General features: G+C 42.2%; 1 protein-coding gene across 1 annotated transcript; it reads left to right on the top strand.

Moving 5' to 3' along the window:
* The first annotated feature begins 444 nt into the window (after positions 1–444).
* On the top strand, positions 445–26,923 carry LOC139530572 (zinc finger protein 292-like). Its single transcript, XM_071327103.1, has 8 exons — positions 445–701; positions 15,906–16,060; positions 18,813–18,891; positions 19,154–19,289; positions 19,424–19,626; positions 19,814–19,950; positions 20,080–20,221; positions 20,320–26,923. Exons 1-8 carry the CDS (start codon positions 552–554, stop codon positions 26,506–26,508), a joined length of 7,191 nt encoding a protein of 2,396 aa, XP_071183204.1. The 5' UTR covers positions 445–551; the 3' UTR covers positions 26,509–26,923.
* The last annotated feature ends 55 nt before the right edge of the window (positions 26,924–26,978 follow it).

The following is a 26,978-nucleotide window of genomic DNA, read 5'->3' as shown; positions in this document are numbered from 1 at the left end:
GTAAAACCAATGGTTTATGGTTTTACGAGAAATAAAAAATATTGTTCTTCCCAAACTACACCACACTCAATAGCATATGGATCAACAAAAAAATTGTATAATCACACAGCCTCAGGTAGGCCTAGTATATATAGTATATATGTTTATAGGCCATACTATGAGTTTATATGTACTCAAGTAGCCTAACAAGCTGTAGGGTAAGCATGATATTTACTAAAATACTTCAGAACTTTGTAGTATTAGATTGCATGTAGGGAACATTATTCGATTACAACCACAGGCCTAGGCTGATGGGCAATACGCAATTTGTAGTCTAGGTTATATCTAGTAGGCCTATTAACATAATTGTCAACATCTTATATGAATCTTTCAATTAATAAGTAATGTATTATGTTTTTTTGGTTTATCTTATTTTTATATAAGATCATGCACGCTTGTGCCGGTAACACTGATGTAGCGCTTTTATCGTCGTCTCTCCCCTCCCCCTGTCCGTGCGTGTGCAAGTCTGGCAGCGTAACATCTGTGCGTACGCGGTCGTGATTGTTGTGAAGATGGCGGGGGGAGAGACAGAGAAGGAATATGACACAAGGAAAGCTATCGAAGGGCTCCGAGAACGGTTCCAGGAATTGACCACAACGCTAAAAGAAAGCTCGGAATCACTGTCTGAGGCCTCTTTGCGTTTCTGCCAGGAATTCTGCCAGGTCAGCATTTTTTTTCTTCCAACTACCCATCCTAGTGGTTTGCAGTCTTCCATCCAGCTTCCAGCCTGATGATGCGCGTGTACGTTAGGTACAACAATGTAGCTAGCTCGCGCTAGCCACATCAGAACATAAAAAACACAATTACTCCCTGTTTTAACTTACAATGATAGTAGTTAGTGGACTATATACATCATACGTGTTTTCCGATATTTAGTTCATTCTCTTACTTTCAAATTATACCCGAACATCACTAATTTTCCCAAGCTAGTTAGCGAGTTGCTAGTTGAATGCTGGCTAGCTAGCTAGTTAAGGCTCCTTGATGCTGGGAAGAGCTAGTTAGCTTTTTGTGCAGACTTGTACTCACATGCTCTAGCTGTTAGTGTTTTAGGGTTTGCACGAGACGAAACATCATTCATCCATGTAAACGTGCATATTTTACTTTAAATTATGGCAACAGAACGTTTTTCCTTTCGTCCATTGTATTAGTGGATCAATATTGAGTGTGCCTGCAAAAGTATTCTATAGGGCCTGGTGAACCTAATGGTATTCATTTTCATGCACAGCATAGGTTAACTACGTATGCATAGTTTTAATTGTTAGAAAAACAATATTAACTCATCAGCCTGTTTGTGGGTAGGTTTATTCGGGTTTGTGCTTCATATATAGTCTTGGGTTTTTTGTGTAATGTGGCAAACCTGGTGGGCCTTGTTTGAAGCCCCATCTGTGCGAAGTGATTAATTCATTGGTCACATTAGGGATTATGAATGAATCTCATATCAGGCTCCATTTGGAGATAAGACGACAATAGTGTTTTATCTGACACTGACTGTGTAATAAGAATAAACACAAGATTGGCTAAATGGTTTCAAGGCTAACTTACTAAAACACAGGGTTTTCTCTGCAACCTCTAAATACCTGGTCACCTCAAGATTTTTGTGTGTTTATTATCATGTGCTGAGAATTACATTTTTATTTATTTTCATATGTTGGAGATGCAATGAAATACATATGTTAGGCTACGTTTAGCAATAGCCTGAGTTGTAGTCTATTTAGGACTGTCCTTCTTAGAGGACCCTTACTCATTGAGCAGAGATTAGGCTTCCCTTCGACTGGGGGAAGGGATGACAGGCAGGGAGAAGATCGTCAGTGCTTGTAGCATTCAAGCTAGTCTCACTCTCAACTTTGAATGTTGTCCTGCATGGGTAGCCTATTAACTACTCCGTGTGGTTTAGCCTATTGTAGGCTACTGCATACACTATAGGCTCCATTCAGCAGCTGGGCTTATAGAAGTCCAAGCAGCCTCCTGTATAATGCTTGTGTAGCTACAGTGCCTTCAGAAAGTATTCAAACCCCTTGACTTTGCACATTTTATTATGTTACAGACATAATTTAAAATGGATTAGATGTTTTGGTCACTGGACCACAATACCCGACAATGTTTAAGTGGAATTATGTTTTTATATCTTTTTTTTTTAATATATACAAATGAATGAAAAGCTTAAATGTCTTGTCAATAAGTATTCAACCCCCTTTGTTATGGCAGGCTTAAGATCAGGAGTAAGAATTTGATTAACAAGTCACATAAGTTGCATGGACTCACTCTGCATTAATAGTATTTAACATGATTTTTGAATGACTACCTCATCTCTGTACCCCACACATACAATTATCTGTAAGGTCCCTCAGTCGAGCAGATTCAACCACAAATACCAGGGAGGTTTTCCAATGCCTCGTAAAGAAGGCCACCTATTGGGAGATGGGTTAAAAAAACAAGAGACATTGAATATCCCTTTGAGCATGTTGTTATTCATTACACTTTGGATGGTTTATCAATACCAGTGGTGGAAAAAATACCCAATTGTCATACTTGAGTAAGAGTAAAGATATCTTAATAGAAATTGACTCTAAAATACACTTAAGTATCAAAAGTAAAAATAATTTAAAAGCAAACCAGACGGCACCATTTTCTTGTTTTGTTTAATTTTCGGATAACCAGGGGCACGCTCCCAACACTCAGACATCATTTACAAACTAAGCATGTGTTTAGTGAGTCCACCAGATCAGAGGCAGTAGAGATGACTGGGATGTTCTCTTGATAAGTGTGTGAATGAGACAATTTTTCTGTCCTGCTAAGCATTCAAAATGTAACGAGTACTTTTGGGTGGTGGAGTAAAAAGTACATTTTTTTTTTTAGGAATATAGTTAAGTAAAAGTTGATACCCAAAAAACGACATAAGTAGTACTTTAAAGTATTTTTACTGAAGTACTTTACACCACTGATCAATACACCCAGTCACTACAAAGATACAGGCGTCCTATGTAACTCTGTTGCTGAAGAGGAAGGAAACTACTCAAGTAATACTGCAAAAACAATCCAATAGAACACATTACTGAGTACCACTCTCCATATTTTCAAGCATAGAGGTAGCTGCATAATGTTATGAGTATGCTTGTAATTGTTAAAGACTGGGGAGTTTTTCAGGATAAAAAAGAAACAGAATGGAGCTAAGCACAGGCAAAATCCTAGACGAAAACCCTGGTTCAGTCTGCTTTCCACTCGACACTGGGAGATGAATTCACCTTTCAGCAGGACAATAGTTTAAAACACAAGGCGAGTTCTTCCCAGGAATACAGTGAATGTTCCTGAGTGGCCAAGTTACAGTTTCGACTTAAATCTACTTAAATCTATGGCAAGACCTGGTTGCCTAGGAATGATCAACAACAAATTTGACAGAGCTTGCATAATTTTGAAAAGAGAATTGGGCAAATGTTGCACAATCAAGGTGTGGAAACTCTTAGACTTACCCAGAAAGACTCAGCTGCAATCGATGCCTAAAGAGCTTGTACAAAGTATTGACTCGGGTATAGCTGGGTGATTAGGGCAAAATATAAAATCATGTTATTTTATGTTTTTGAATAATAAAAGTTATACATTTGCTTCATGGAAAGTGCGTGACCATAGGCTGGCAACATCCATTGAAATCCTTTAGAATGTGTCTTTCTCAATTCTGATTTGTTTTATACTGTTCAATTCAACTTCAACCAAATCAATTTCTGCATTTCCTGCACTAATTTGAGATCATTTTCACACTGCCATGTAGGGTTGCACGATATGGGCCAACAACCTAGGCCTTATTTTTAACCAAATGTTGCAATTGTGATTTGACTTGTGAATTAGAGAAAAACACTTGGGTGAGCTGTTGGAATTATGGAAATATAATGATTATTCTCCTTTTATAGCTAGAATATAATAGTGGGCACTTTGAATAGTGTTTGACATGAAAATGCCAGAGATGCGTTATTGTGAAAGGGTAGGAACCGAAGTGTTGACAAGTGTTTCCAAGGGGACCCTATAATCTTTGGCTACATTGAATGTTTTCTCTTAGCTACTTCATGTAGCTTACTTATTCATGCTTCGTGTATTCCTCTATGATTTAAAAGATAGTGTTGCACAAACATGCAGATTTAGGTCTATACCATCACTGATACAATCAGGCAGTATAACTAATTATGTTCTCTTACTCAGTACATTTATTAGCTAGCTAGACAGCTAACTTAGCATTAGCAGCAAAGAAGATTTAGGCCCAACTTGCTAAGAAAAGACAAACTAGCTGTTTGCAGATGTAAGAAACACAAATTAAGTGTAATTGTAGAACGCTAGTGGATTTATATTAAGAAGCAAAGTGAAAACGGCATCATTGTCGTCAACATTGTTGCATGGGCTGCGTTGACCATGCAGACTGAACGCAAGTGTCTTGTTTTCGAGGAACAACAAATGCGCTCCTTGAGTGATGGGGCGGGGCTAGATCTGTGTGGAAACCAGCATGGAGAGGGAGAGAGATGACTCAAGTAGCGAAGTAAACTATAAAAATGGACAAAACACGGCGTATCCCATTTAACAAACCAAACATTCAAATACCGTTGTAGAAGGTAAAGTAAAAACCCAAACCGGTCTGTGCATCAATACCAGTGTATTGTAAAAAGCCCTACTCGGGGTGAAATACTTATGTAAATAAGATATTGCTGTATTTCATTCTCAATAAATTTGCAAACATTTCGAAAAACATGTTTTCACTTTGTCATTATGGGGTATATTGTATGTAGATGGGTGAGAAATATATTTAATACATTTTGCATTCAGGCTTTAACACAAAATGTGGAATAAGTAAAAATATCTGTCACGCCCTGGCCTTAGTATTCTTTGTTTTCTTTATTATTTTAGTTAGGTCAGGGTGTGACATGGGGAATGTTTATGTTTTGTTAGTTTTGGGTGTTTATATGGTAAAGGGGTTATGGGGTGTAGTATATGGGTTTGTGTTGAGTGTAGATGTCTAGCGTTGTCTATTATGTTTAGTTGTCTAGGAGAGTCTATGGTTACCTGAATGAGTTCCCAATTAGAGACAGCTGATTTCGGTTGTCTCTGATTGGGAGCCTTATTTAGGGTAGCCATAGGCTCTCATTGGTTGTGGGTAATTGTCTATGTAAGAACGTTAGTAGCCTGTATGTTTGTGCACAACGTTTGTAGCTTCACGATCGTTTATTGGTTTGATTAGTTCGTAAGTGTGTTTGTTTCGTTTTGCCTTCTTCATCAAATAAAGGAGATGGCTTATTTTCCTACTGCTGCGTTTTGGTCCGTCAATCCGCCACACGATCGTGACAGAATTACCCACCATAGGACCAAGCAGCATGACCAGCGGCAACAGGAGCAATACAAGGATTTATGGACATGGGAGGAAATTTTAGACCGGGAGGTACCAGGAGAATATAACCGCCCCAAAGCTGAGCTGGAGGCAGCGAAAGCAGAGAGGCGGCGATATGAGGAGCTAGCTCGGAGGCAGGAAAAAGAACCTACAAAGGATCTGGGTTACACTACGTGGGAGGAGATCGACAGGTGGGCGATCAACCCAGGGAGAGTGCCGGAGCCCGCCTGGGATTCTCTGGCGCAGTGCGAGGAGGGATACCGGCGAATGGAGGCAGCACGACGAAGCGGTAGGAAGCCTGTGGGAAAACCCAAAAAATTTCTCAAGGGGGGGCTTAAAGGGAGAGTGGCGAGGTCAGGTAGGAAACCTGCGCCTACTCCCTGTAATTACCGTGGAGAGCGAGAGTACGGGCAGACACCGTGTTACGCAGTAGAGCGCACGGTGTCTCCTGTACGTGTGCATAGCCCGGTGCGGGTTATTCCACCTCCCCGCACTGGTAGGGCTAGATTGGGCATTGAGCCAGGTGTCATGAGGCCGGCTCAACGCGTCTGGTCTCCAGTGCGTCTCCTCGGGCCGGCATACATGGCACCTGCCTTACGCATGGTTTCCCCGGTTCGCCTACATAGCCCGGTGCGGGTTATTCCACCTCCCCGCACTGGTCGGGCGACCGGGAGCATTCAACCAGGTAAGGTTGGGCAGGCTCAATGCTCAAGAGAGCCAGTACGCCTGCACGGTCCGGTATTTCCGGCGCCACCTCCCCGCCCCAGCCTAGTACCTACAGTGCCTACACTACGCACTAGGCTACCAGTGCGTTTCCAGAGCCCTGTTCCTCCTCCACGCACTCTCCCTATAGTGCGTGTATCCAGTTCGGTGCCTCCAGTTCCGGCCCCACGCACTAAGCCACCTGTGCGTCTCCTAAGTCCTGTACACACTGTCACTTCTCCCCGTACTAGTCCTGAGGTGCGTGCCCTCAGCCCGGTGCCACCAGTGCCGGTACCACGCACCAGGTATAGAGTACGCTTTGAGAGTCCAGTGTGCCCTGTCCCTGCTCCCCGCACTAGTATGAAGGTGCGTGTCCTTAGCCCGGTGCCTCCAGTTCCGGCACCACGCACCAGGTCTACAGTGCGCCTTATCCGGCCAGAGCCATCCGTCTACCCAGCGCCATCTGAGCCATCCGTCTCCTCAGCGCCATCTGAGCCATCCGTCTCCCCAGCGCCATCTGAGCCATCCGTCTCCCCAGCGCCATCTGAGCCATCCGTCTCCCCAGCGCCATCTGAGCCATCCGTCTCCCCAGCGCCGTCTGAGCCGCCCGTCTGCAATGAGCCTGCAAAGCCGCCCGTCTGCCATGAGCCTGCAAAGCCGCCCGTCTGCCATGAGCCTGCAAAGCCGCCCGTCTGCCATGAGCCTACAGAGCCGTCCGCCAGACAGGAGCCGCTAGAGCCGCCCGCCAGACAGGAGCCGCTAGAGCCGTCCGTCAGACAGGGTCTGCCAGAGCCGCCAACCAGACAGGATCTGCCAGAGCCGCCAACCAGACAGGATCTGCCAGAGCCGTCAGCCAGCCATGAGCGTCCAGAGCCGTCAGCCAGCCATGAGCGTCCAGAGCCGTCAGCCAGCCATGAGCAGCCAGAGCCGTCAGCGAGCCATGAGCGTCCAGAGCCGTCAGCCTGCCATGAGCGTCCAGATCCGTCAGCCTGCCATGAGCGTCCAGATCCGTCAGCTAGCCATGAGCAGCCAGATCCGTCAGCTAGCCATGAGCAGCCAGATCCGTCAGCTAGCCATGAGCAGCCAGATCCGTCAGCTAGCCATGAGCAGCCAGATCCGTCAGCTAGCCATGAGCAGCCAGATCCGTCAGCTAGCCATGAGCAGCCAGATCCGTCAGCTAGCCATGAGCAGCCAGATCCGTCAGCTAGCCATGAGCAGCCAGATCCGTCAGCTAGCCATGAGCAGCCAGATCCGTCAGCCAGCCATGGGCCATCCCTCAGTCCGGAGCTGCAGTCCTTCAGTCCGGAGCTGCAGTCCCTCAGTCCGGAGCTGCCATTCTTCAGTCCGGAGCTGCCCCTTATCCTGGTGCTGCCCCTTACCCTGGTGCTGCCCCTTACCCTGGTGCTGCCCCTTACCCTGGTACTGCCCCTGACCCTGGTACTGTCCCTGACCCTAGTACTGCCCCTGACCCTGGTACTGCCTCTTACCCTGGTACTGCCCCTTAGTCCGGAACTGCCCCTGAATGCAATGGGGTTAAGGTGGAGGGGGGTCGTTTGGAGGAAGCCTAGGAGGTGTTTAGGTACTGTGGTGACGTGGGGACCGCGACCAGAGCCGGAGCCGCCACCGTGGATGGAAGCCCACCCAGACCCTCCCCTAGACTGTGTATGGTGCGCCCGGAGTTCGCGCCTCAAGGGGGGGGTTATGTCACGCCCTGGCCTTAGTATTCTTTGTTTTCTTTATTATTTTAGTTAGGTCAGGGTGTGACATGGGGAATGTTTATGTTTTGTTAGTTTTGGGTGTTTATATGGTAAAGGGGTTATGGGGTGTAGTATATGGGTTTGTGTTGAGTGTAGATGTCTAGCGTTGTCTATTATGTTTAGTTGTCTAGGAGAGTCTATGGTTACCTGAATGAGTTCCCAATTAGAGACAGCTGATTTCGGTTGTCTCTGATTGGGAGCCTTATTTAGGGTAGCCATAGGCTCTCATTGGTTGTGGGTAATTGTCTATGTAAGAACGTTAGTAGCCTGTATGTTTGTGCACAACGTTTGTAGCTTCACGATCGTTTATTGGTTTGATTAGTTCGTAAGTGTGTTTGTTTCGTTTTGCCTTCTTCATCAAATAAAGGAGATGGCTTATTTTCCTACTGCTGCGTTTTGGTCCGTCAATCCGCCACACGATCGTGACAATATCTTTCTGAAGGCACTGTGTATGTTGGTTCATCTTTCATTTTTTTTATTAGACCACATACAGTGGGGAGAACAAGTATTTGATACACTGCCGATTTTGCAGGTTTTCCTACTTACAAAGCATGTAGAGGTCTGTAATTTTTATCATAGGTACACTTCAACTGTGAGAGACGGAATCTAAAACAAAAATCCAGAAAATCACATTGTATGATTTTTAAGTAATTCATTTGCATTTTATTGCATGACATAAGTATTTGATCACCTACCAACCAGTAAGAATTCCGGCTCTCACAGACCTGTTAGTTTTTCTTTAAGAAGCCCTCCTGTTCTCCACTCATTACCTGTATTAACTGCACCTGTTTGAACTCGTTACCTGTATAAAAGACACCTGTCCACACACTCAATCAAACAGACTCCAACCTCTCCACAATGGCCAAGACCAGAGAGCTGTGTAAGGACATCAGGGATAAAATTGTAGACCTGCACAAGGCTGGGATGGGCTACAGGACAATAGGCAAGCAGCTTGGTGAGAAGGCAACAACTGTTGGCGCAATTATTAGAAAATAGAAGAAAATAGAAGAAGTTCAAGATGATGGTCAATCACCCTCGGTCTGGGGCTCCATGCAAGATCTCACCTCGTGGGGCATCAATGATCATGAGGAAGGTGAGGGATCAGCCCAGAACTACACGGCAGGACCTGGTCAATGACCTGAAGAGAGCTGGGACCACAGTCTCAAAGAAAACCATTAGTAACACACTACGCCGTCATGGATTAAAATCCTGCAGCGCACACAAGGTCCCCCTGCTCAAGCAGGCGCATGTCCAGGCCCGTCTGAAGTTTGCCAATGACCATCTGGATGATCCAGAGGAGGAATGGGAGAAGGTCATGTGGTCTGATGATTCAAAAAAAGAGCTTTTTGGTCTAAACTCCACTCGCCGTGTTTGGAGGAAGAAGAAGGATGAGTACAACCCCAAGAACACCATCCCAACCGTGAAGCATGGAGGTGGAAACATAATTCTTTGGGGATGCTTTTCTGCAAAGGGGACAGGACGACTGCACCGTATTGAGGGGAGGATGGATGGGGCCATGTATCGCGAGATCTTGGCCAACAACCTCCTTCCTTCAGTAAGAGCATTGAAGATGGGTCGTGGCTGGATCTTCCAGCATGACAACGACCCAAAACACACAGCCAGGGCAATTAAGGAGTGGCTCCGTAAGAAGCATCTCAAGGTCCTGGAGTGGCCTAGCCAGTCTCCAGACCTGAACCCAATAGAAAATCTTTGGAGGGAGCTGAAAGTCCGTATTGCCCAGCGACAGCCCCGAAACCTGAAGGATCTGGAGAAGGTCTGTATGGAGGAGTGGGCCAAAATCCCTGCTGCTGTGTGTGCAAACCTGGTCAAGAACTACAGGAAACGTATGATCTCTGTAATTGCAAACAAAGGTTTCTGTACCAAATATGAAGTTCTGCTTTTCTGATGTATCAAATACTTATGTCATGCAATAAAATACAAATTAATTACTTAAAAATCATACAATGTGATTTTCTGGATTTTTGTTTTAGATTCCGTCTCTCACAGTTGAAGTGTACCTATGATAAAAATTACAGACCTCTATATGCTTTGTAAGTAAGAAAACCTGCAAAATCGGCAGTGTATCAAATACTTCTTCTCCCCACTGTATATGGGGTGAATGTTCGCATTTTACCAAGCTAACGCTAGCTATCCCAGAAGTTGCTGTCGAACAAATTATGCTTTATTACAAACGCAGTATTTTAAACACATCGTTCGTTGCCGGTGTTTGCTTGTTTGCAGACTTTTTTGTACAGCTTTGACAGTGCTACTGATGGTAGTGGCGCTTGGCTTGCACGTGCAAATTCCTAACACACAACATTCTACAATGGAACTGTTATTTGACGTGTATCTTTTTTGACACGCGAAGACACAAACGGCATTCCATGGTATGTCGTGAAGCTTATAGCAGTGCTATTACTGTGTAACTCCGGTAGGGCAACATCTGAAAAATAGCGCACTTGGTAGTGTATGCCGGTGCTCAACCAGTCGGCGAAAGCCAACATCACCCACGACAGAACAGTTGATTGTCAAGGGCAATGAATTACGTTATCTTGGCGTTAATGGATTTCGCCTTTGCTGTCTCTCTGAAATGTTCTTACTCCATCAATTGCCGGCTGACTTGTTAACTGCTCGATTCACACAGCAGACATTGTGGGCTAGGTTAGGAATGCTGTGTCGCACAGAATTGTACATTCCGTCATTGCATCATGTACCTACGTTATATAGGTACGCACGTCGGCGTTAAACTAGACATCGGGCCGATACAGATGTTGGCTTTTTTGGCTAATATTGGCTGATTTTCCTATATGTTCACCGATATATTGTGCATCCCTATTCTTTACATTAGTAATTGACATAAATATTCCTACAGGAGACTGCACTAGGATTTATACAGTGCATTCGGAAAGTATTCAGACCTTGACTTTTTCCACGTTTTGTTACGTTACAGCCTTTATCGAAAATTGATTAGGAAAAAATGTATTAAATCAATCTACACACAATACCCCATAATGACAAAACACAGGTTTTTAGGAATCTTTGCAAATGTTATATAACCCCCCCTGAAATATCACATTAACATAAGTATTCAGGCTTTTTACTCAGTACTTTGTTGAAGCACCTTTGGCAGCAATTACAGCCTCAAGTCTTCTTGGGTATGATGCTACAAGCTTGGCAGCCCAGTATTTGGGGAGTTTCTCCCATTCTTCTCTGCAGATCCTCTCAAGCTCTGTCAGGTTGGATGGGGAGCGTCGCTGCACAGCTATTTTCAGTTCTCCAGAGATGTTTGATCGGGTTCATGTCCGGATTCTGGCTGGGCCACTCAAGGACATTCAGAGACTTGTCCCGAAGCAACGCCTGTGTTGTCTTGGCTGTGTGCTTATGGTCATTGTCCTGTTGGAAGGTGAACCTTTGCCATAGTCTGAGGTCCTGAGTGCTCTGGAGTAGGTTTTCATCAAGGATCTCACTGTATTTTCCTTTTCATCTTTCCCTCGAGCCTGAGTAAGTAGTCTCCCAGTCCCTGCCGCTGAAAACCATGCTTCACCATAGGGATGGTGCCAGATTTCCTCCAGATGTGATGCTTGGCATTCAGGCCAAAGGTTTCATCAGACCAGAGAATCTTGTTTCTCATGGTCTGAGAGTCCACTTGGCAAACTCCAAGTGGGCTGTCGTGCATTTTTCTGAGTGCCTTCTGTCTTGGCACTCTACCATAAATACCTGATTGGTGCTGGTTGTCCTTTTGGAAGGTTCTCCCATCTCAACAGAGGAACTCTGGAGCGCTGTCAGTGACAATCCCGTCTCGGAGCTCCACGTACAATTTATTCGACCTCATGGCTTGATTTATGCTCTACCATGCACTGTCAACTGTGGGACCTTTTTTATATATAGACAGGTGTACCTTTCCAAATCATGTCCAATCAATTGAATAATCAAGTTCAAGTTGTAGAAACACCCTCAAAGATGAATAATGGAAACAAGATTCAACTGAGCATCAATATTGAGTCTCATAGCAAATTGTCTCTATTCTTACAGTACCAGTCAAAGGTTTGGACACCTATTCATTCCAGGGTTTTTCTTTATTTGTACTATTTCTACATTCTAGAATAATAGTGAAGACATCAAAATGATGAAATAACACAAATGGAATCATGTAGGAACCAAAAAGTGTTAAACAAAGATTTTTCGATGGAGCCACCCTTTGCCTTGACAGCTTTGCACACTCTTGGCATTCTATCAACCAGCTTCATGAGGTAGTCCCCTGGAATACATTTCAATTAACAGGTGCCTTGATGAAGGTTAATTTGTGGAATTTCTTTCCTTGTTAATCTGTTTGAACCAATCAGTTGTTGTGACAAGGTAGGGGTGGTATATAGAAGATGGCCCTATTTGGTAAAAGATCAAGTCCATATTATGGCAATAAAACAGCTCAAATAAGCAAAGAGAAATGACAGTCCATCATTACTTTAAGACATGGTCAGTCAATCCTGAAAATGTCAAGAACTTTGACCATTTCTTCAAGTTCAGTCACAAAACCATCAAGCGCTATAATGTAACTGGCTCTCATGAGGACCACCACAGGAAAGGAAGACCCAGAGTTACCTCTGCTGCAGAGGATAAATTCATTAGTTACCAGCCTGAGAAATTGCAGCCCAAATAAATGCTTCACAGAGTACAAGTAACAGACACAACTGTAAAGAAGAGACTGTGTGAATCAGGCCTTCACTGTCAAATTGCTGCAAAGAAACCACTACTAAAGCACACCAATGAGAAAAAGAGACTTGTTTGGGCCAAGAAACACGAGCAATGGACATTAGACCGGTGGAAATCTGTCCTTTGGTCTGAGTCCAAATGTGTGATTTTTGGTTCCAACCGCCGTGTCTTTGAGACGCAGACTAGCTGTACGGATTATCTCTGCATGTGTGGTTGCCACCGTGAAGCATGGAGGAAGTGTAATGGTGTGGGTGTGCTTTGCTGGTGACCCTGTCTGATTTATTTAGAATTCAAGGCACACTTAACCAGCATGGCTACCACAGCATTCTGCAGCAATACACCATTCCATCTGGTTTGCGATTAGTGGGACTATAATTAGTTTTTTAACAAGACAATGACCCAACACACCTCCACTCCAGGGCTATTTGACAAAGATGGAGAGTGATGGAGTGCTGTATCAGATGACCTGGCTTCCAGTCATCCAACCTCAACCCAATTTGAGATGGTTTGGGATGAGTTGGACTGAAAAGTGAAGGAAAAGCAGCCTACAAGTTCTGGTGTCATCTAAGCAAGACTCATTGAAGAATCGAAAATATATTTTGATTTGTTTAACACTTTTTTTTGTTTACTACATGATTCTATATGAGTTATTTCATTGTTTTGTTCACTATTATTCTACAATGTAGAAAATAGTAAAAATAAAGAAAAACCCTTGAATGAGTAGGTATGTCCAAACATTTGACTGGTACTGTATGTAACAAGGTTTTTCTGATTTTTATTTTTCAAAATTGTCTAAACCTGTTTTTGCTTTTTCATTTTGGGTTATTGTGTGTAGTTTTAAAGATTTACCTAATTAAAAATAATGTTTTTATCCAGTTTCGAAGAAAGCTGTAATGGAACAAAATGTGGAAGAAGTCAAGGTCTGAATACTTTCCCAATTGCGGTTGAATGGAGCATCCCAGGACTGAGTCTCAATGGACTTCTGTATCAGGGCTAGGTTTTGACTTGACACATTTCAAGACATAAAGGAAAATGAACTAGCCAACCATTTCCAAGGGGTGCTGCTTGACAGGACATTGCCTAATATATCTGGCTGTGATACCTTTTTGGTTGATTATATAGTCTGAAACGATGCACTGAAAAACAACATTTCTTAAAGTTTCTTCTCAACCATTACAAGCCAGAATGTTGAATAAAATGTATTTACTCTACCAGTTGTTGGTCCTTTTGTTAATATAAATTTTAGAAAAAATAACCACAGAAGTATTAATAAAGCTGCAATATATATATAACTTTTTGGGCGACCTGACCAAATTCACATAGAAATGTGTGTTTTCTATGTCTGTCATTTGCATTGAAAACAAGTCTAAGAAGCAGTAGATCTTTCTATGGCGCAATTTCTATGCTTCCTGTTCTGAAGTGTTTCATTGTTGAGTCTTCAAACAGCTGAAAATACAATATTTTTGGTTATCTAAAATATATTTCACAGTGGTTTAGATGGTAGAATGCTGTACTTGCTTGTTTCTGTCACACAAACAGAAATTAGGCAAACTTACAATTTTAGCAACCAGAAAATGACAGATTTCTGTATAGAGCAGCTTTAAACCAACTTGAAAACAAGGGTCTCTGTGGCGCTCATGATTTGTTTGTTCATAGCCCGAGGTAAGCGCACAAGATTTAAGTACATGTACGCGATGCACGCATGCTAACCGAAGTCTTGCAGGTCTTTACATGGTTTTGAGCATGTGCCAAATAATAGAAATCTCAATGCCGGTAACAGTTTGAAAAGGCAGTTTAGTACTTTCCTGTGGATATTTATTCTCAAATTTAGAGAGAAAAGGATACTCTACCAGTTACCTGTGTGGGTTAAGTTCAAATGTAATTTTATTGAACATTCTTGCTTGTAGATGTTGTGAGTTAACTTTCCAATTTTGTGCAGTGGATTGTTTGACTGTATGGTGGTTTGTTAATACACTTATTTGAGTAAGTCATACCGCATATAAAATAACATCGCAACAGCTGTTATTGAAATGGTTGATTCAATTTTATAAATGCCAACAATTTGTACGTTGTGATTCTTTTTGTCGGTTAAATTATTATGAGAAATGGCGGTGGAAAAGCTTTTTTAATGCTCTAATATTGAAATAATACCCATCATATCAAAGTAAACTTGGCGTCACGCGATATTGTGTGTGTGTGTGTGGTTCTCCCACCACGACTCCTGAAACCATGTACTTTATTAGTCTACAGATAGAATAACTTATGAACTTCACAGGATGGTGAAAGTGCACTATGATTAACTTGATGCTCCTTTCCAATAAATATTGAGTGACATGATACATTTTTGGCTCTGTTTGACAAATAAAAATTATTCTTGCTCTTATCCATAATCTCATGTAGACTAGCCTACCCGCTGTATCTGCGAGCTGTTCGCTAGAGCGTACGTGCCAAGACTAGTGGGCACATTTGCACTAGGTCAACATGCAAAGTTTATCCACAACAAGTCAGTTTGGTGGAAACACATGTATATTTTCTTTATGAAGATTTTAGGATCTTCACATTAAAATCCAATTGGATGGAAACCTAGTTAGTCTGATATATTAGGCAAGACAGTGCCATAAGCTAGCACAGGGATGGGCAACTCTAGTCCACGGGGCCTGATTGGTGACACTTTTGTACCGTCCCCTGCTAACACACCTGACTCCAATAATCAACTATCCAATGTCTATTTCAGTTTTAGAATGTAATTTGTTTAATCAGGTGTGTTAGCTGTGGGGCTGGGGGGGAGAGAGTGTGATACCAATCAGGGCCCTGAGGGCAGGAGTTTCCCATCCCTGGGCTAGAGTAAGGACTATTATTTATAGGGCTGGGATGATGCCAGTATCACAGTATGTTTTCCATGGCAAAAATGTAAACACTAAGCAGGCCAAACTCTTTGGTCCTTTAAAAACCTGCTATATGTAAAATATTGTGTGCTATAGCTTGGCAAATAAATTAAATGTGACTGGATGAGGGCTGTTTTCATAAAAAGTTTTGTTTCGTTGCCACAATATTAAACGAGTATGGTGGTACTGGTGTCGTTCCGGCCCTGATTATTTCCCAATTGTTTTGGTAGTTGTGTTTTTTTCAATTTGCTATTTTAATGGAGTGTAGCCTAATTTACTTGGAAGGACTAATACTTAATGAAATTAGTCCATTTGTCATTTTCTATGATAATTGTCAAGTAGTTAGAAAGTTGAAAAAATACAAATAAATTTAATAGCAAGCACTAATCAGCTTGCCACATTTTATTCCAGACTCTGAGAGCATGCCATGATGGTGTCATTTGTTTACAGATCCTTGTGGAACATGCAGGCCGATGGAAGACTGAGGAGGAGCCACTGCCTTTACTGGAGGCGTACACAGTGGCCATACTCAGTTATGCGAAGGCCACGTCCTGTCTCTCCTCCGAATGTGAAAATGTGCCACTCGTTCTTGAAAACCTAGCAATGTGAGTACTCGATAATGTCTATCTGATTCATATGCATGGATGCTTCATGGAAACAGCTATGCAGTATTTCAGATGGTGCTAGGCCTATGTTGTTGAATGACTGTTTGCATTCCACTTCTGCTAGTGCTACTGACCAATACAACTGTATCCTGCTTAGGGTTGTTATGGTGATCGTATTACCGCCACACCAGCGGTCGTGAGTCATGATGCAGTCAAATTCCAGGTGACCGTTTAGTCACGGTAGTTAGGCTTTTCCAAACTGATGCTGCTGATGGTTGTTAGTAGCGTACCAAACATGCTAACTGCCTGGTACTCTGCACTCTTGTCCCTCTAACTCTGACATCAATGTAATCTAAAATCTAATCAAACACTTCTTGAGCTCATTTTGTGCTACACAATTGCATGAGAAGTTGATGGCCTCTTTTAAAAAGAGGATCCCATTTCTTTTCTATAGGCTAGGCCTGCTATATTTATTTCTCAACTTTCCTAATATTAAGCACTTTGCTTCTCTTTAAAACAGGAGTATAGCCTACCTCGCTGGTATGAAAATGAACCACGGGAAAAGCGCCCTCCAGTCGCTATTTAAGTGCATAAATGCCATGTATTTTTTATACGCTGCCCCTGTTTCGTGACGGGTGCGTGATAATGGTCCATTCTAAATCAAAACAAATTTCACCCATATTATTTTGTATATGTAAAGACAAGATTGAATCAATAATGTGATAGGTGACGATATTAGCCTACCACTTGTGAATTGTGAATGATGCCCAGCTTAAGGCAAGAAACAGAACATGCTTTTTTAACCTTTTGTAGCCTAGCCCATAGGCCTATATGTTTTGATAAGGTTTGTATCACAACTAAAGCGGCCAAATAACTTAAATTGAAGCGCATTTATCCGCTTTACAATGGGTGTAGGAGCCTAACTGGCATACATACACAACGCGTGAGTCAAGTTTGGGGAAGATATTTTTATGGTGAAAATTGCACCCTTATGGGCCTCCCTAGTGGCACCAGCGGTTTAAGGCACTGCAGTGCTATAGGTGTCACTACAGACCCGGGTTCGATCCCAGCTGTGTTGCAGCCAAATGTGTCTGTCTTCACTTGTAGCCTGTGAGAAAGACCCATTCACGTGACGGAGAGCCATGTGAGTGAGAGGTGCCGAGTGCTTCGGGAATGCAGCCGGGAGAAGGGAATTTTAATATGTTCAGCCCAAGGGCACAACGGCCACTGGCTGCAAAAGGCATGGATTTTTTAAGGGACATTACGGCCACACAAAGGGGATGTAGCCGGGAAATTCAAGTGCTTGTCAAATTGTGAATGAGAGACTGATGACGTGTGTACAGCTTGCGCAAAAAACAAAGCTGAGCTCATGCAACTTTTTTCAAATCATCATTAGTCGCATCATGTAGCATGTGTAAAAAAAAATCTAAACGTATAGCCCAACATTTGTATCACAACTGAAGTTACATAACTAAATTAAGCAAATACGAGTACCTGTTTCTTTATTAACCGCTCAACACAGAATAGTCTTGTGCGCACTCCCTCAAATCGTTTGGAGAAAATATCCTTTCTATTTTATTCAGCTATGTTCAATTGTATGCTTCATACTATAAAATAATGCCATGGAATTCTAAGCAAATCTTGTCTGCTAAACGAACTAGTGTAGCCCACAGCCATATGGCATAGCCATATCAGGGCCTAACATAGGGACAACTCAGAGTATGCTATTCTGTTCTAATGAAGTAGAATACATTTTCTTCAGACCTGTCTAAAATAATTGATTTATTGTGATGGTGTAGGCTATATTACATGGATTTACTAGACTTTTTAAAATGTAGATGTTCCAAAGGTCCGCATCAATGGCTTGTAGGCTATGCTAAATGTGTTTGTTAATTAACGGTCAATTACCGTGAGACCGACAGTTATTTGCTTGACAATCACCGGTTGACAAAATGTCATGACTGCCACAGCCCTAATACTGACGCGATACGAGCGTCGCAAAATAAATGTAGAAATCTATATTATCCAATTACTGCACCCACACTGCTTGCGCGAGCAAACGAGTGTCTGCGTTGCCAAGGGATAAAATAGAAGTCAGTTCTATTTGTGACGCAGATCGCACTGCAAGTCCTGCCTCTCCCATCTCCTCATTGGTTATACCCACGTGGGTGACAAAGACAAACGAGGTCGGTGGTGGTAATTCACCGAATTTTTGAAAGTTGCCAATCGCAATATAAAGTCCAGAGAAGGAGGAGAGATGACTAGAAACGATTCGGTTGACCTTTTTATGTGTGGATAAATTGTCGGAGTAGGGGACCTTGTGCATTTCAGGTAAAATAACAACTCAATGTATATATCCCAGGACACATTAGCTAGCAACAGCAAGCTAGCTAAATAGGACAAATTAGCCAGCAAGTGCAAGCTAGCTAGCTAAATTGCCATAAATGTTTAATGCTTTTTGACCTGTCCCAAAATTAATGTAATTGGTTCAGAGTTTTTGATATTTTAACCTGTGTGTCGTGATTTGTGTTTGGTGTGGGGGGACAAAATACATTTATGCACAATGGCGCACGCACGCAGCCGGTTTGGGTTCCGTGTAATCCTGCCTCACTCATTTCACAAGCTAAATAAATTAGGCTTCCCTTATAAGAGCTGCGGCAGAAGTTCTTTCATTTTAGTCATCTGCACACAACTTTAGCAGCATTAGCATGAACTTAAAGAAACTCATAGAATGACCCTGTTTTACTTGCAGGAGCTGTCTGGAGCTCCTTCTCTCACTGCCTGAGCATGTCCCTGGTGCCTTATGGGGGGAGTTTCAGTCCTCTGTCAAGGTTAGTCTCAATGTTGCTCTTTTTTTTTTTTAAATCAACTTTGCATAGAACAGAAATGTATGGAGTGAACTTTTTTTATTTATTTTATTTTTGTACTGCCAATTCTCTAGAAAAAGAGTGACACGGTGTTGCTTTGCAGCTGAATTGGAATATGCATGCACATATCACAAACACTATTTGACATAATTGGAGAATCTTGTGTTTTGAAAAGTTGGTTTGTATATCTGAAAAGTTTTATGAAGTTATTTCCTTTCCTTTATAGTTGGCACACAGCCTTTTGCAAGAAAATGGGAACACACAGCTTCACATGCTATCAGCTATGGCACAGGCGCCTGGTGTGTGGAACAACACCACTCTGTGCAGCATTCTGTCTAATGAGATACCTGAAATTGACAGAGGTTCGTTTTAGCCTACCTGTTTTTTTTCTCTTCCTAGTAGAAAGTTTTTGCTATATGTGAGTTGACTGATTAAATGTTGTGGTGACTGCTCAGAAGTGCTATCTGTAATAGTGTTCTCTTTCTCTACTCCCCAGTTAATGAGTTCCTGCAGATGGAAGGTCCTACACTCCTTAATATGCGAATAAAGCACCTTATCAAACAGAATCGAACAGAGAAAGCAGCCGTCTTAGCGAAGATGTGCTCGGAGTATCCAGACTACGAAGGAAAAGGGAACTTCAAGCAGACATACTTTGTTTGCCTGTGTGTGACAAAAACACAAGAACAACTCATGCAAGAGGTGAGTGAATAGCATTTACATCAAGTCATTTACCAGGCAAGTGCATTCGAATAAGGGGGCTGACCAAAGGCTTGTCTTTTAAGAAATTAAAAAACTCCTGTTTGATAATGATGAATGAAGACGGCTCTAATGTAAAATGGTCAACTGTGGATGGCAATGAATTACCATAATGTTTTTTCTGTGCCAGATCACGCAGGTAGACTGTAAGGATGCATTGGAGATGATTTGTAACCTGGAGTCGGATGGGGATGAAAAAGGAGCCCTTTGTTTGTGCTCTGCGTTCCTCAAGCGGCAGCTTCTCCAGGGAGATGTGTATTGTGCCTGGTGAGTATTGCCCTCTTCATTTTCCACTTGCTCTCACAATTTAGAGCGGATGTTGTATGTTGACGACAAACTATCTCTTGTAAAGCCCTTCGTGTGTAGCAGACCAATAAGGATATACTTTTCTTACAGGGAGCTCACACTATTCTGGAGTAAGCTTTTAATGCGGTCAGAGTCTTCAGCAGATTCATTTCTTGATCAATGCAGAAAGTTGGTCCTGCTATCAAGGAACGTCTGTCATATCCTCTTCCTCATCAAGGTTATCCAGTCCGAGGTGAAATTCTTTGTGTAAAATTGTATACGTTACTGCCTGGATATAGCCTGTAGCGATTTATATTCTCATGACTGACTTTGGCTTTATTCTTTTCTCAGGTTGGAGGAGTGGGACTGCCTGTGTGCATTGAAATGTGCATTCGAGCTCTACAAATGGCATCCAGTGACAACACAGACAGCAGGACAACCATCTGCAAAACTATTTCCTGCCTTTTGCCCACTGATTTCGAGGTGAAACAGGCATGCCAACTAACAGAGTTCCTCAATCAGCCTACTGTGAACTCATATTATGCTGTTGAATCACTCTATAATGAACCTGATGAAAAGCGTGAGGATGAGAATCTTCCAGTACCCAACTCACTACGCTGTGAGTTACTGTTGGCCTTGAAGACACAGTGGCCTTTTGATCCAGAATTTTGGGACTGGAGAACCTTGAAGCGCAATTGTTTGGCATTGATGGGTGAGGAGGCATCCATTGTGTCATCTATTGACACTCTCAATGACACTGATGAGGGACTTGAGGATGATGCAGCAGAAACGGGTTCAGAGTTCAAAGACCTTGAGGATTTTATTTTGAACACAACAAATGAATTGAATGAAATTGCAGATGAAAAAGAGAAAAATAGGGAAGCTAAGAAATTAAGGGAGAAAGGGTTTGTTTCGGCAAGATTTAGGAATTGGCGAGCCTATATGCAGTATTGTGTTCTATGTGATAAAGAGTTCCTTGGCCACAGGATAGTCCGTCATGCACAGAAGCATTATAAAGATGGGGTCTACACCTGTCCAATTTGTGCTGACAGCTTTAACACTAAGGAGATCCTTGAGCCACATGTAGCATCACATGTAAAGCAATCTTGCAAAGAGCGACTTGCTGCAATGAAAGCAACTAGGAAATTGCCCAAGCCAATGCAATCCACCAGCAGTCATTGGAATCATTTGAAAGATAGAGCTGTCGTTAAGCTTGAGGCAGAGACCAATATCATTCCAAATGATGCTAATTTTCTGGATGGAAATCACAACAGTGCTGAAACTGTCATAGTCAATACTCAAAATCCTGTACAAACTACGGTCAGTCCTCCAAAGCCTGTACAAACTAGATATGAAGCTGAATTTACAGAGGATTGTGTCTGCCCTGTTACATACTGTCAGAAGGTATTCAAGTTTTTTCGGAGTCTTGTAACGCATGTAAAAGCCCACAAAAATGACGAGGAAGCAACACGTTTTTTGGAAATACAACGACAGAAGGTTGTGTGTCAGTATTGTCGTCGGCAGTTTGTTAATGCCAGACATCTGAATGATCATTTGCAAATGCACTGTGGTGCTAAGCCATACTATTGCATACAGCTGAATTGCACAGCCAGCTTTCACTGCAATTCGGAACTTCTCATGCACAAAAGACAACACACTGACTTTAAGGCACGGTGTATGTTCCCTAATTGTGGAAGGATTTTCAATGAGGCCTACCTGTTGTATGATCATGAGGCACAACATTACCTTACATTCACTTGCAAAATAGCTAATTGTGGGAAGATTTTCTATTCACAGTCCCAGCTAAATTTGCATCAGCAGAACCATGATACAAATGAAGTGCCCATCACAAGTGAGAATCATCCTGAACTTAAAATGGAACCTTCCACCCAGTGCTCCGCTAGTCAAGAGGAAACCTGCTCTGCCTCTGTCATTCTAGATCAGAAGACTGCACATGATTATGTGAAGGAAGGAGTAGTTAAATCAGGTTCGTCAACATCAACAGTTCCTGAGAACCCAAACGGCACAGTGAAAATAAAACATTCAGTCGAGAGCATGTTGAATTCTGTTATCAATCCTAGAAAGGAGTTACAGAAGTGTTATGTTCCACTCATCAAAACTAAGCTCGGATTGGAGAATGCAAAACTATCTCCTGATGTCCCACTCCAAGATATGATTGCCAATTGTGAGGATCAAAATCACTGTGGAACCAATCCCTTGAAAGGGTATCCAAAAGAGGACATGGATAACCAACCAACTGAAGCTGTTCAGAAAGTGTTACCACAGGCCTTTCCTCTACCAGAAATTAAGAGCGAACCCCCGTTTTTGCTACATCCATATGAAAGCACTCCTGCAATAACTGGTAGAGATGAAGATGCACATAGTTGTCCACTTGAAGCATGTGACCGCAAATACAGTACCCCCAAAAGTCTCTCCCGACATGTAAAGAAAAACCACCCAGTTATTTTTGAAGACTGGAAACTGGCTAAGAAGTACAAGAAAGTTGCCAAAATAACTTCGAGAAAGGTTCCGTCCGTGAACAGGACTTCAAAGGACCAAACATCACTTCATCAAGTATCACAATGCAGAAATACTGGACTACAGCAGTTCGAATATCCGATGGCATGTTCAAGTTTACCTGCTGTTTGCCCTCCTTGGGAAGCCCCACCAAATCAAACTGGGCTAATGCAGTCAGAGATGGGTGAAGCGTGGACATCTACATTGAACAATTGCTATGCAGATGTCTTCCATCCGAATGAATACACCAATAAGAGTGTAACTCCTTGGCAATCAGAATCTCATCCAACTGGCTATCCATTAGAAAGGGGCAGAGAACATACACCAGCAAATATGCATGGCAGTGCCATCCATCCCATTAAATCGGAATCAAGTTTGATGAATCAGATGTCAGAATATGTGTCAAGCTCGCTTATGCTGGATAATGGAGGACACATGCACAGTGGAGGACAACACTATGGGATAATTAACTCTGGGGTTAATACAGATAGTGTTGATGTTCCCCTAATGAGAGAAAACTATTCCAGTATGTTTTCCCAAGAAAGTAGTGGTAACAATTTGTCAGCTGGAGGTTTCCTTGCTTCATATGTCCCAGATGACTCTTCCAATCTTAATTCAAGATCAAGGCCATCAACAGACATTCCAAGCAATGTATTGAGTCATGATGGCCAAGTAGCACCAAGAAACACAGTGGAGATGACCAACATTGAGAACATAACCCATTTTACATCACCCAGTTATGAGAATCAGATGAACAGCTCTGTAGATGACATGCTTCTTAGTCCACATGCTTCTATCCAAACAGATTTCTCGTATGATGAGAACACATGTCATGCAGAATCTGAAGCTATCCCTGCAGACGACAAGAATGCTGTTCATGAGACACAGACAGTAAAACGCTGCAGACTCAGCAAGAGAACGAAATGGCCTGCTATTATAAAGAATGGTAAAGTAATCTGCCGAAGATGCTTTAGAGAATTCTCAAGCACGAAATCTCTCGGAGGTCATCTTTCGAAACGCTCCCAGTGCAAACCATTAGATGAAATGGATTTAACGGATGATTTGCCTACATCATTTCTCGACTTTCTCAATGACCCAAATGTTCCTGAAACCAATGGCTCAACAAACAACTTGGTAACTGTTGAAATCCCACAGGAAGTTGTTGGTAATCTCTCCACACCAAATACCTCTGATTTGGCACAAAAGGAAACCTCAAAACCACTGGATTCTCATTCATTAAACACCTTTCCTTCAGTTTTGACAGGTGGACAATCTAAACTCTGCCCAAATAAAACAGGAGTTTGGATAGAATTGATACAGTCAAAAAATCATGTTGGTAGTCAGCAGAAGGAGGAAAAGTCAAATGATAGTCTTGCTGAAAAAAGGTCAAATACAACTTCCATTGCAGCATGTCAAGATGACAAGGTTATAGAAATTCAAAATGCCTTACAAATGTTGGATTTAGTTGAAGCTGCACATGAGAAAAGTTTGCAGGAAAATTGTTCCTCAAAGTACAATGACCGCCAAAGCAATGCAATCTCAAGCGATAATGTCATGCAAAAAGATAGTGATCAAAGCATGACGACAAAACTGATTATGAAGGAGGACCAGAATCGTGACAATGGCCCCAAGCCGTTCAAGTGTGAAATGGATCATTGTGAATATGGGTTCATGACCAAAGAGGCATTGTTCAGACACCTTGCTCGAGTTCATGATTACACAATTGAGATGATTGAGAACCTCAAGAAAACCCCAGTCAAATTCTCTCCATATCCTTGTCACATTTGTCCGAAAACATTTACCAGAACCACAGGCCTAAGAATTCACTATGAAAAGGTTCACCACCTGACACAGGCAGAGATGAACAAGTTAAAGGTTGGAAGTCGCAAAAAAAAGTCAAGCAACTCTACTATTGAAACAGAGGTAGAGAGTAGTAATGGAACTGGATCTTCGGTTGTGTCGACTTTAATCAAACAAGAGCCACTTGATATTGACATTGGCTGTCCAATGCAAAGCACAAATCAAGAGGGACATGCACAGTCCTCTGAGATCATTACAGCAGGAGATGTAGTACAAGAGGATTCCTTCCATCAGTCAACAGTTGAGAGAGAGCAATCACCACAAGATACTCTGGAGGACCTTGACAAGTCATTTTACCAGTTAGAATCACCATCAAAGACAGGATACACCAAGAATGAGCCATCAATGACAGCCATGCAAACGAACCACACCCCAGTGTTGAAGCAGAAATTCGGTCAAGATGACACACTAAAAAAGGGACCGGAAGCAAGTTCGAACACTAAATATTTTAGCCATGCAACAGAGGCGATATCCAGCCAGGCTGTGAAACCCTCACCTGAAAAGGCAAGTTGTTCAAAATACACAATATCTAAAGATGAGGTTCATGTACAAAAGAAAGAAAAGTTTCAGAAAAGGTTGGGGATTCAACTGTGTGATGCTGACAATTCTTTCAGTCCATATAGGCCGTACCGTTGTGTTCATGAAGGATGCGCTGCAGCTTTTACGATCCAGCTAAATTTGATACTTCACTGTAGGGCTATGCATCAGTCATCCCTTCCCCTGTCTTCAGGAGACCTTGATACTGATATCCCTGGTCAACAAGCTGCTGAAGTCCCGAATAATGAAATCAGATGTCAAGTGAAAGACTGTTCAAGAATATTCCCGGGGATCACAACCTTAGTGCAGCATTACCTCTTGCTTCATAAATTCACTCGCGATAAAGCCACTGTTATGATGTCAAGCATCAAGGTAGGGACATTCCAGTGTGACCGGTCAGAATGTACACTCTCCTTCACATCTGTGGAGAAATACATTGACCACATAAAAAACTTTCACAAGGAAATAAACATCTCTGAGAGAGGCAGTGTGGATCAGACTTTCAAGTGTGAGTATGATGGCTGTGACCGGGTCTACACTACAAAGTCAAACCTCCTTCGTCATGAGATGAAAAAGCATAATTTAATTTATATTCCCAGAACACAGCAACAGAGAACAACAGGCGTCATTCCCAACAATGGTAAAGAGAACATTGAAAACAAATTCAAAGTGAAGAAGAAAAACACTAAGAAGAAAGATGACAAATCACCTGACCACTGGACTAGCTTTGGAAAACCCTCTCTGAAATCTATGGATGAAGCATCTGCCATGTGCACAAAAAACTTCTCTTTGCAATACCCATGCATGATAAAAGGCTGTGATGCTGTTGAGAGGGCTGAACGGAATATATTCAGACATTACACCACACATGGCCTCACTGAGCGATATATAGAGGATCAGAGAAGCCAGTTCATTTTCTGCAAAAAGTACCCACGCTCAAGATTCAAAGATGCAAACAAATCCGAGGGTATGTCAACAGACACCTCCGCTGAGGAGACGGACCCTAATGAGAGTGAACCTGAGATTTCAAAGACCAACTGTCAGGGGCAAGAAGCGTTGGATGGTATCATTCAAGCAGAGGCTAAACTGTCAACTGATGCTAGTTCTGAATCCCAGTCTTCTACTTCAGAGGTCAAAAAGAGGGGGCGTCCCCTAAAATCGGAGCGGCGAGCATTAGCTTGTCCGGACAGAAGATTGACTCTGAGAAATCGTTCAGCAGATAAAGTTTACCAGTTGACAGACACTTCAGACCAGAGCTTCACTGCTTCTCAAGAGGAAGAAACGGAGGATGGTGTTGCACTGGACACTTTGTTAAAGTTCCTGGAAACTTCACCATCGACCCACACTCCCAAAAGAAAAATGAGTGGAGGTTCAAGAACGGAGTTGCCATTAAAACAGCAGCGTACCTTTCAGCAGAAGACGGCCAACATTATATGCGAAACACCTGATATATTTATTGAAGCCTGTCAAAACCTTGTAGACTTCAGAAATCCTCTCAGTCTTCAATCGGTGAACAATGTGAAGATAGTAATGGACAAAACCTTTTCCAATGGTGCTGAGCGTTTGCTAAAGCAACTTCAAGATATGCGACCCATGGTTTTAATAAAAAAGTGGCTTCATAGTTGATGGATTGCTCACAGCCTGTTTTTATTTTTTACTCTTAACTCAGGATTAGAAAAGTAACATGCTGCAAACATATGTTAATATTGTTCAGATATCAAATGGTTAACTGTTTTCACCATTAAACAATTGAAGGAGTATTTTCTACTTATTATGGTTGATTTTAAATTTGGGTAATGTATGTTAGTCATATAAGAACCAGGTAATCTATAGGGAACATAGACTTTAGAACATGTTTGTATTTATGAGGCTTCTAGTACTAAAATTGTTTTTGCTAAATGAAGAATTTTAAGGAAAAACAGTTTTTATATATCCCTATGGGATTATATTTTTTGTTTATTTAAATGTTTCGACACTAGTATCTGTAATATTTACATGTCTTCCACAAAGTGTTAAATAAAATAACTGTTTGCCTTTGTAATACTTGTTTGCAGGATGTTATTTACATTCAGTATTATAACGCAACTATGTGAAGA

This window comes from Salvelinus alpinus, chromosome 9, assembly GCF_045679555.1.
Source record: "Salvelinus alpinus chromosome 9, SLU_Salpinus.1, whole genome shotgun sequence".
Lineage (NCBI taxonomy): Eukaryota > Metazoa > Chordata > Actinopteri > Salmoniformes > Salmonidae > Salvelinus > Salvelinus alpinus.
Note: the sequence above shows the minus strand (reverse complement) of the source record. Positions and strands in the feature narration are given on the sequence as shown.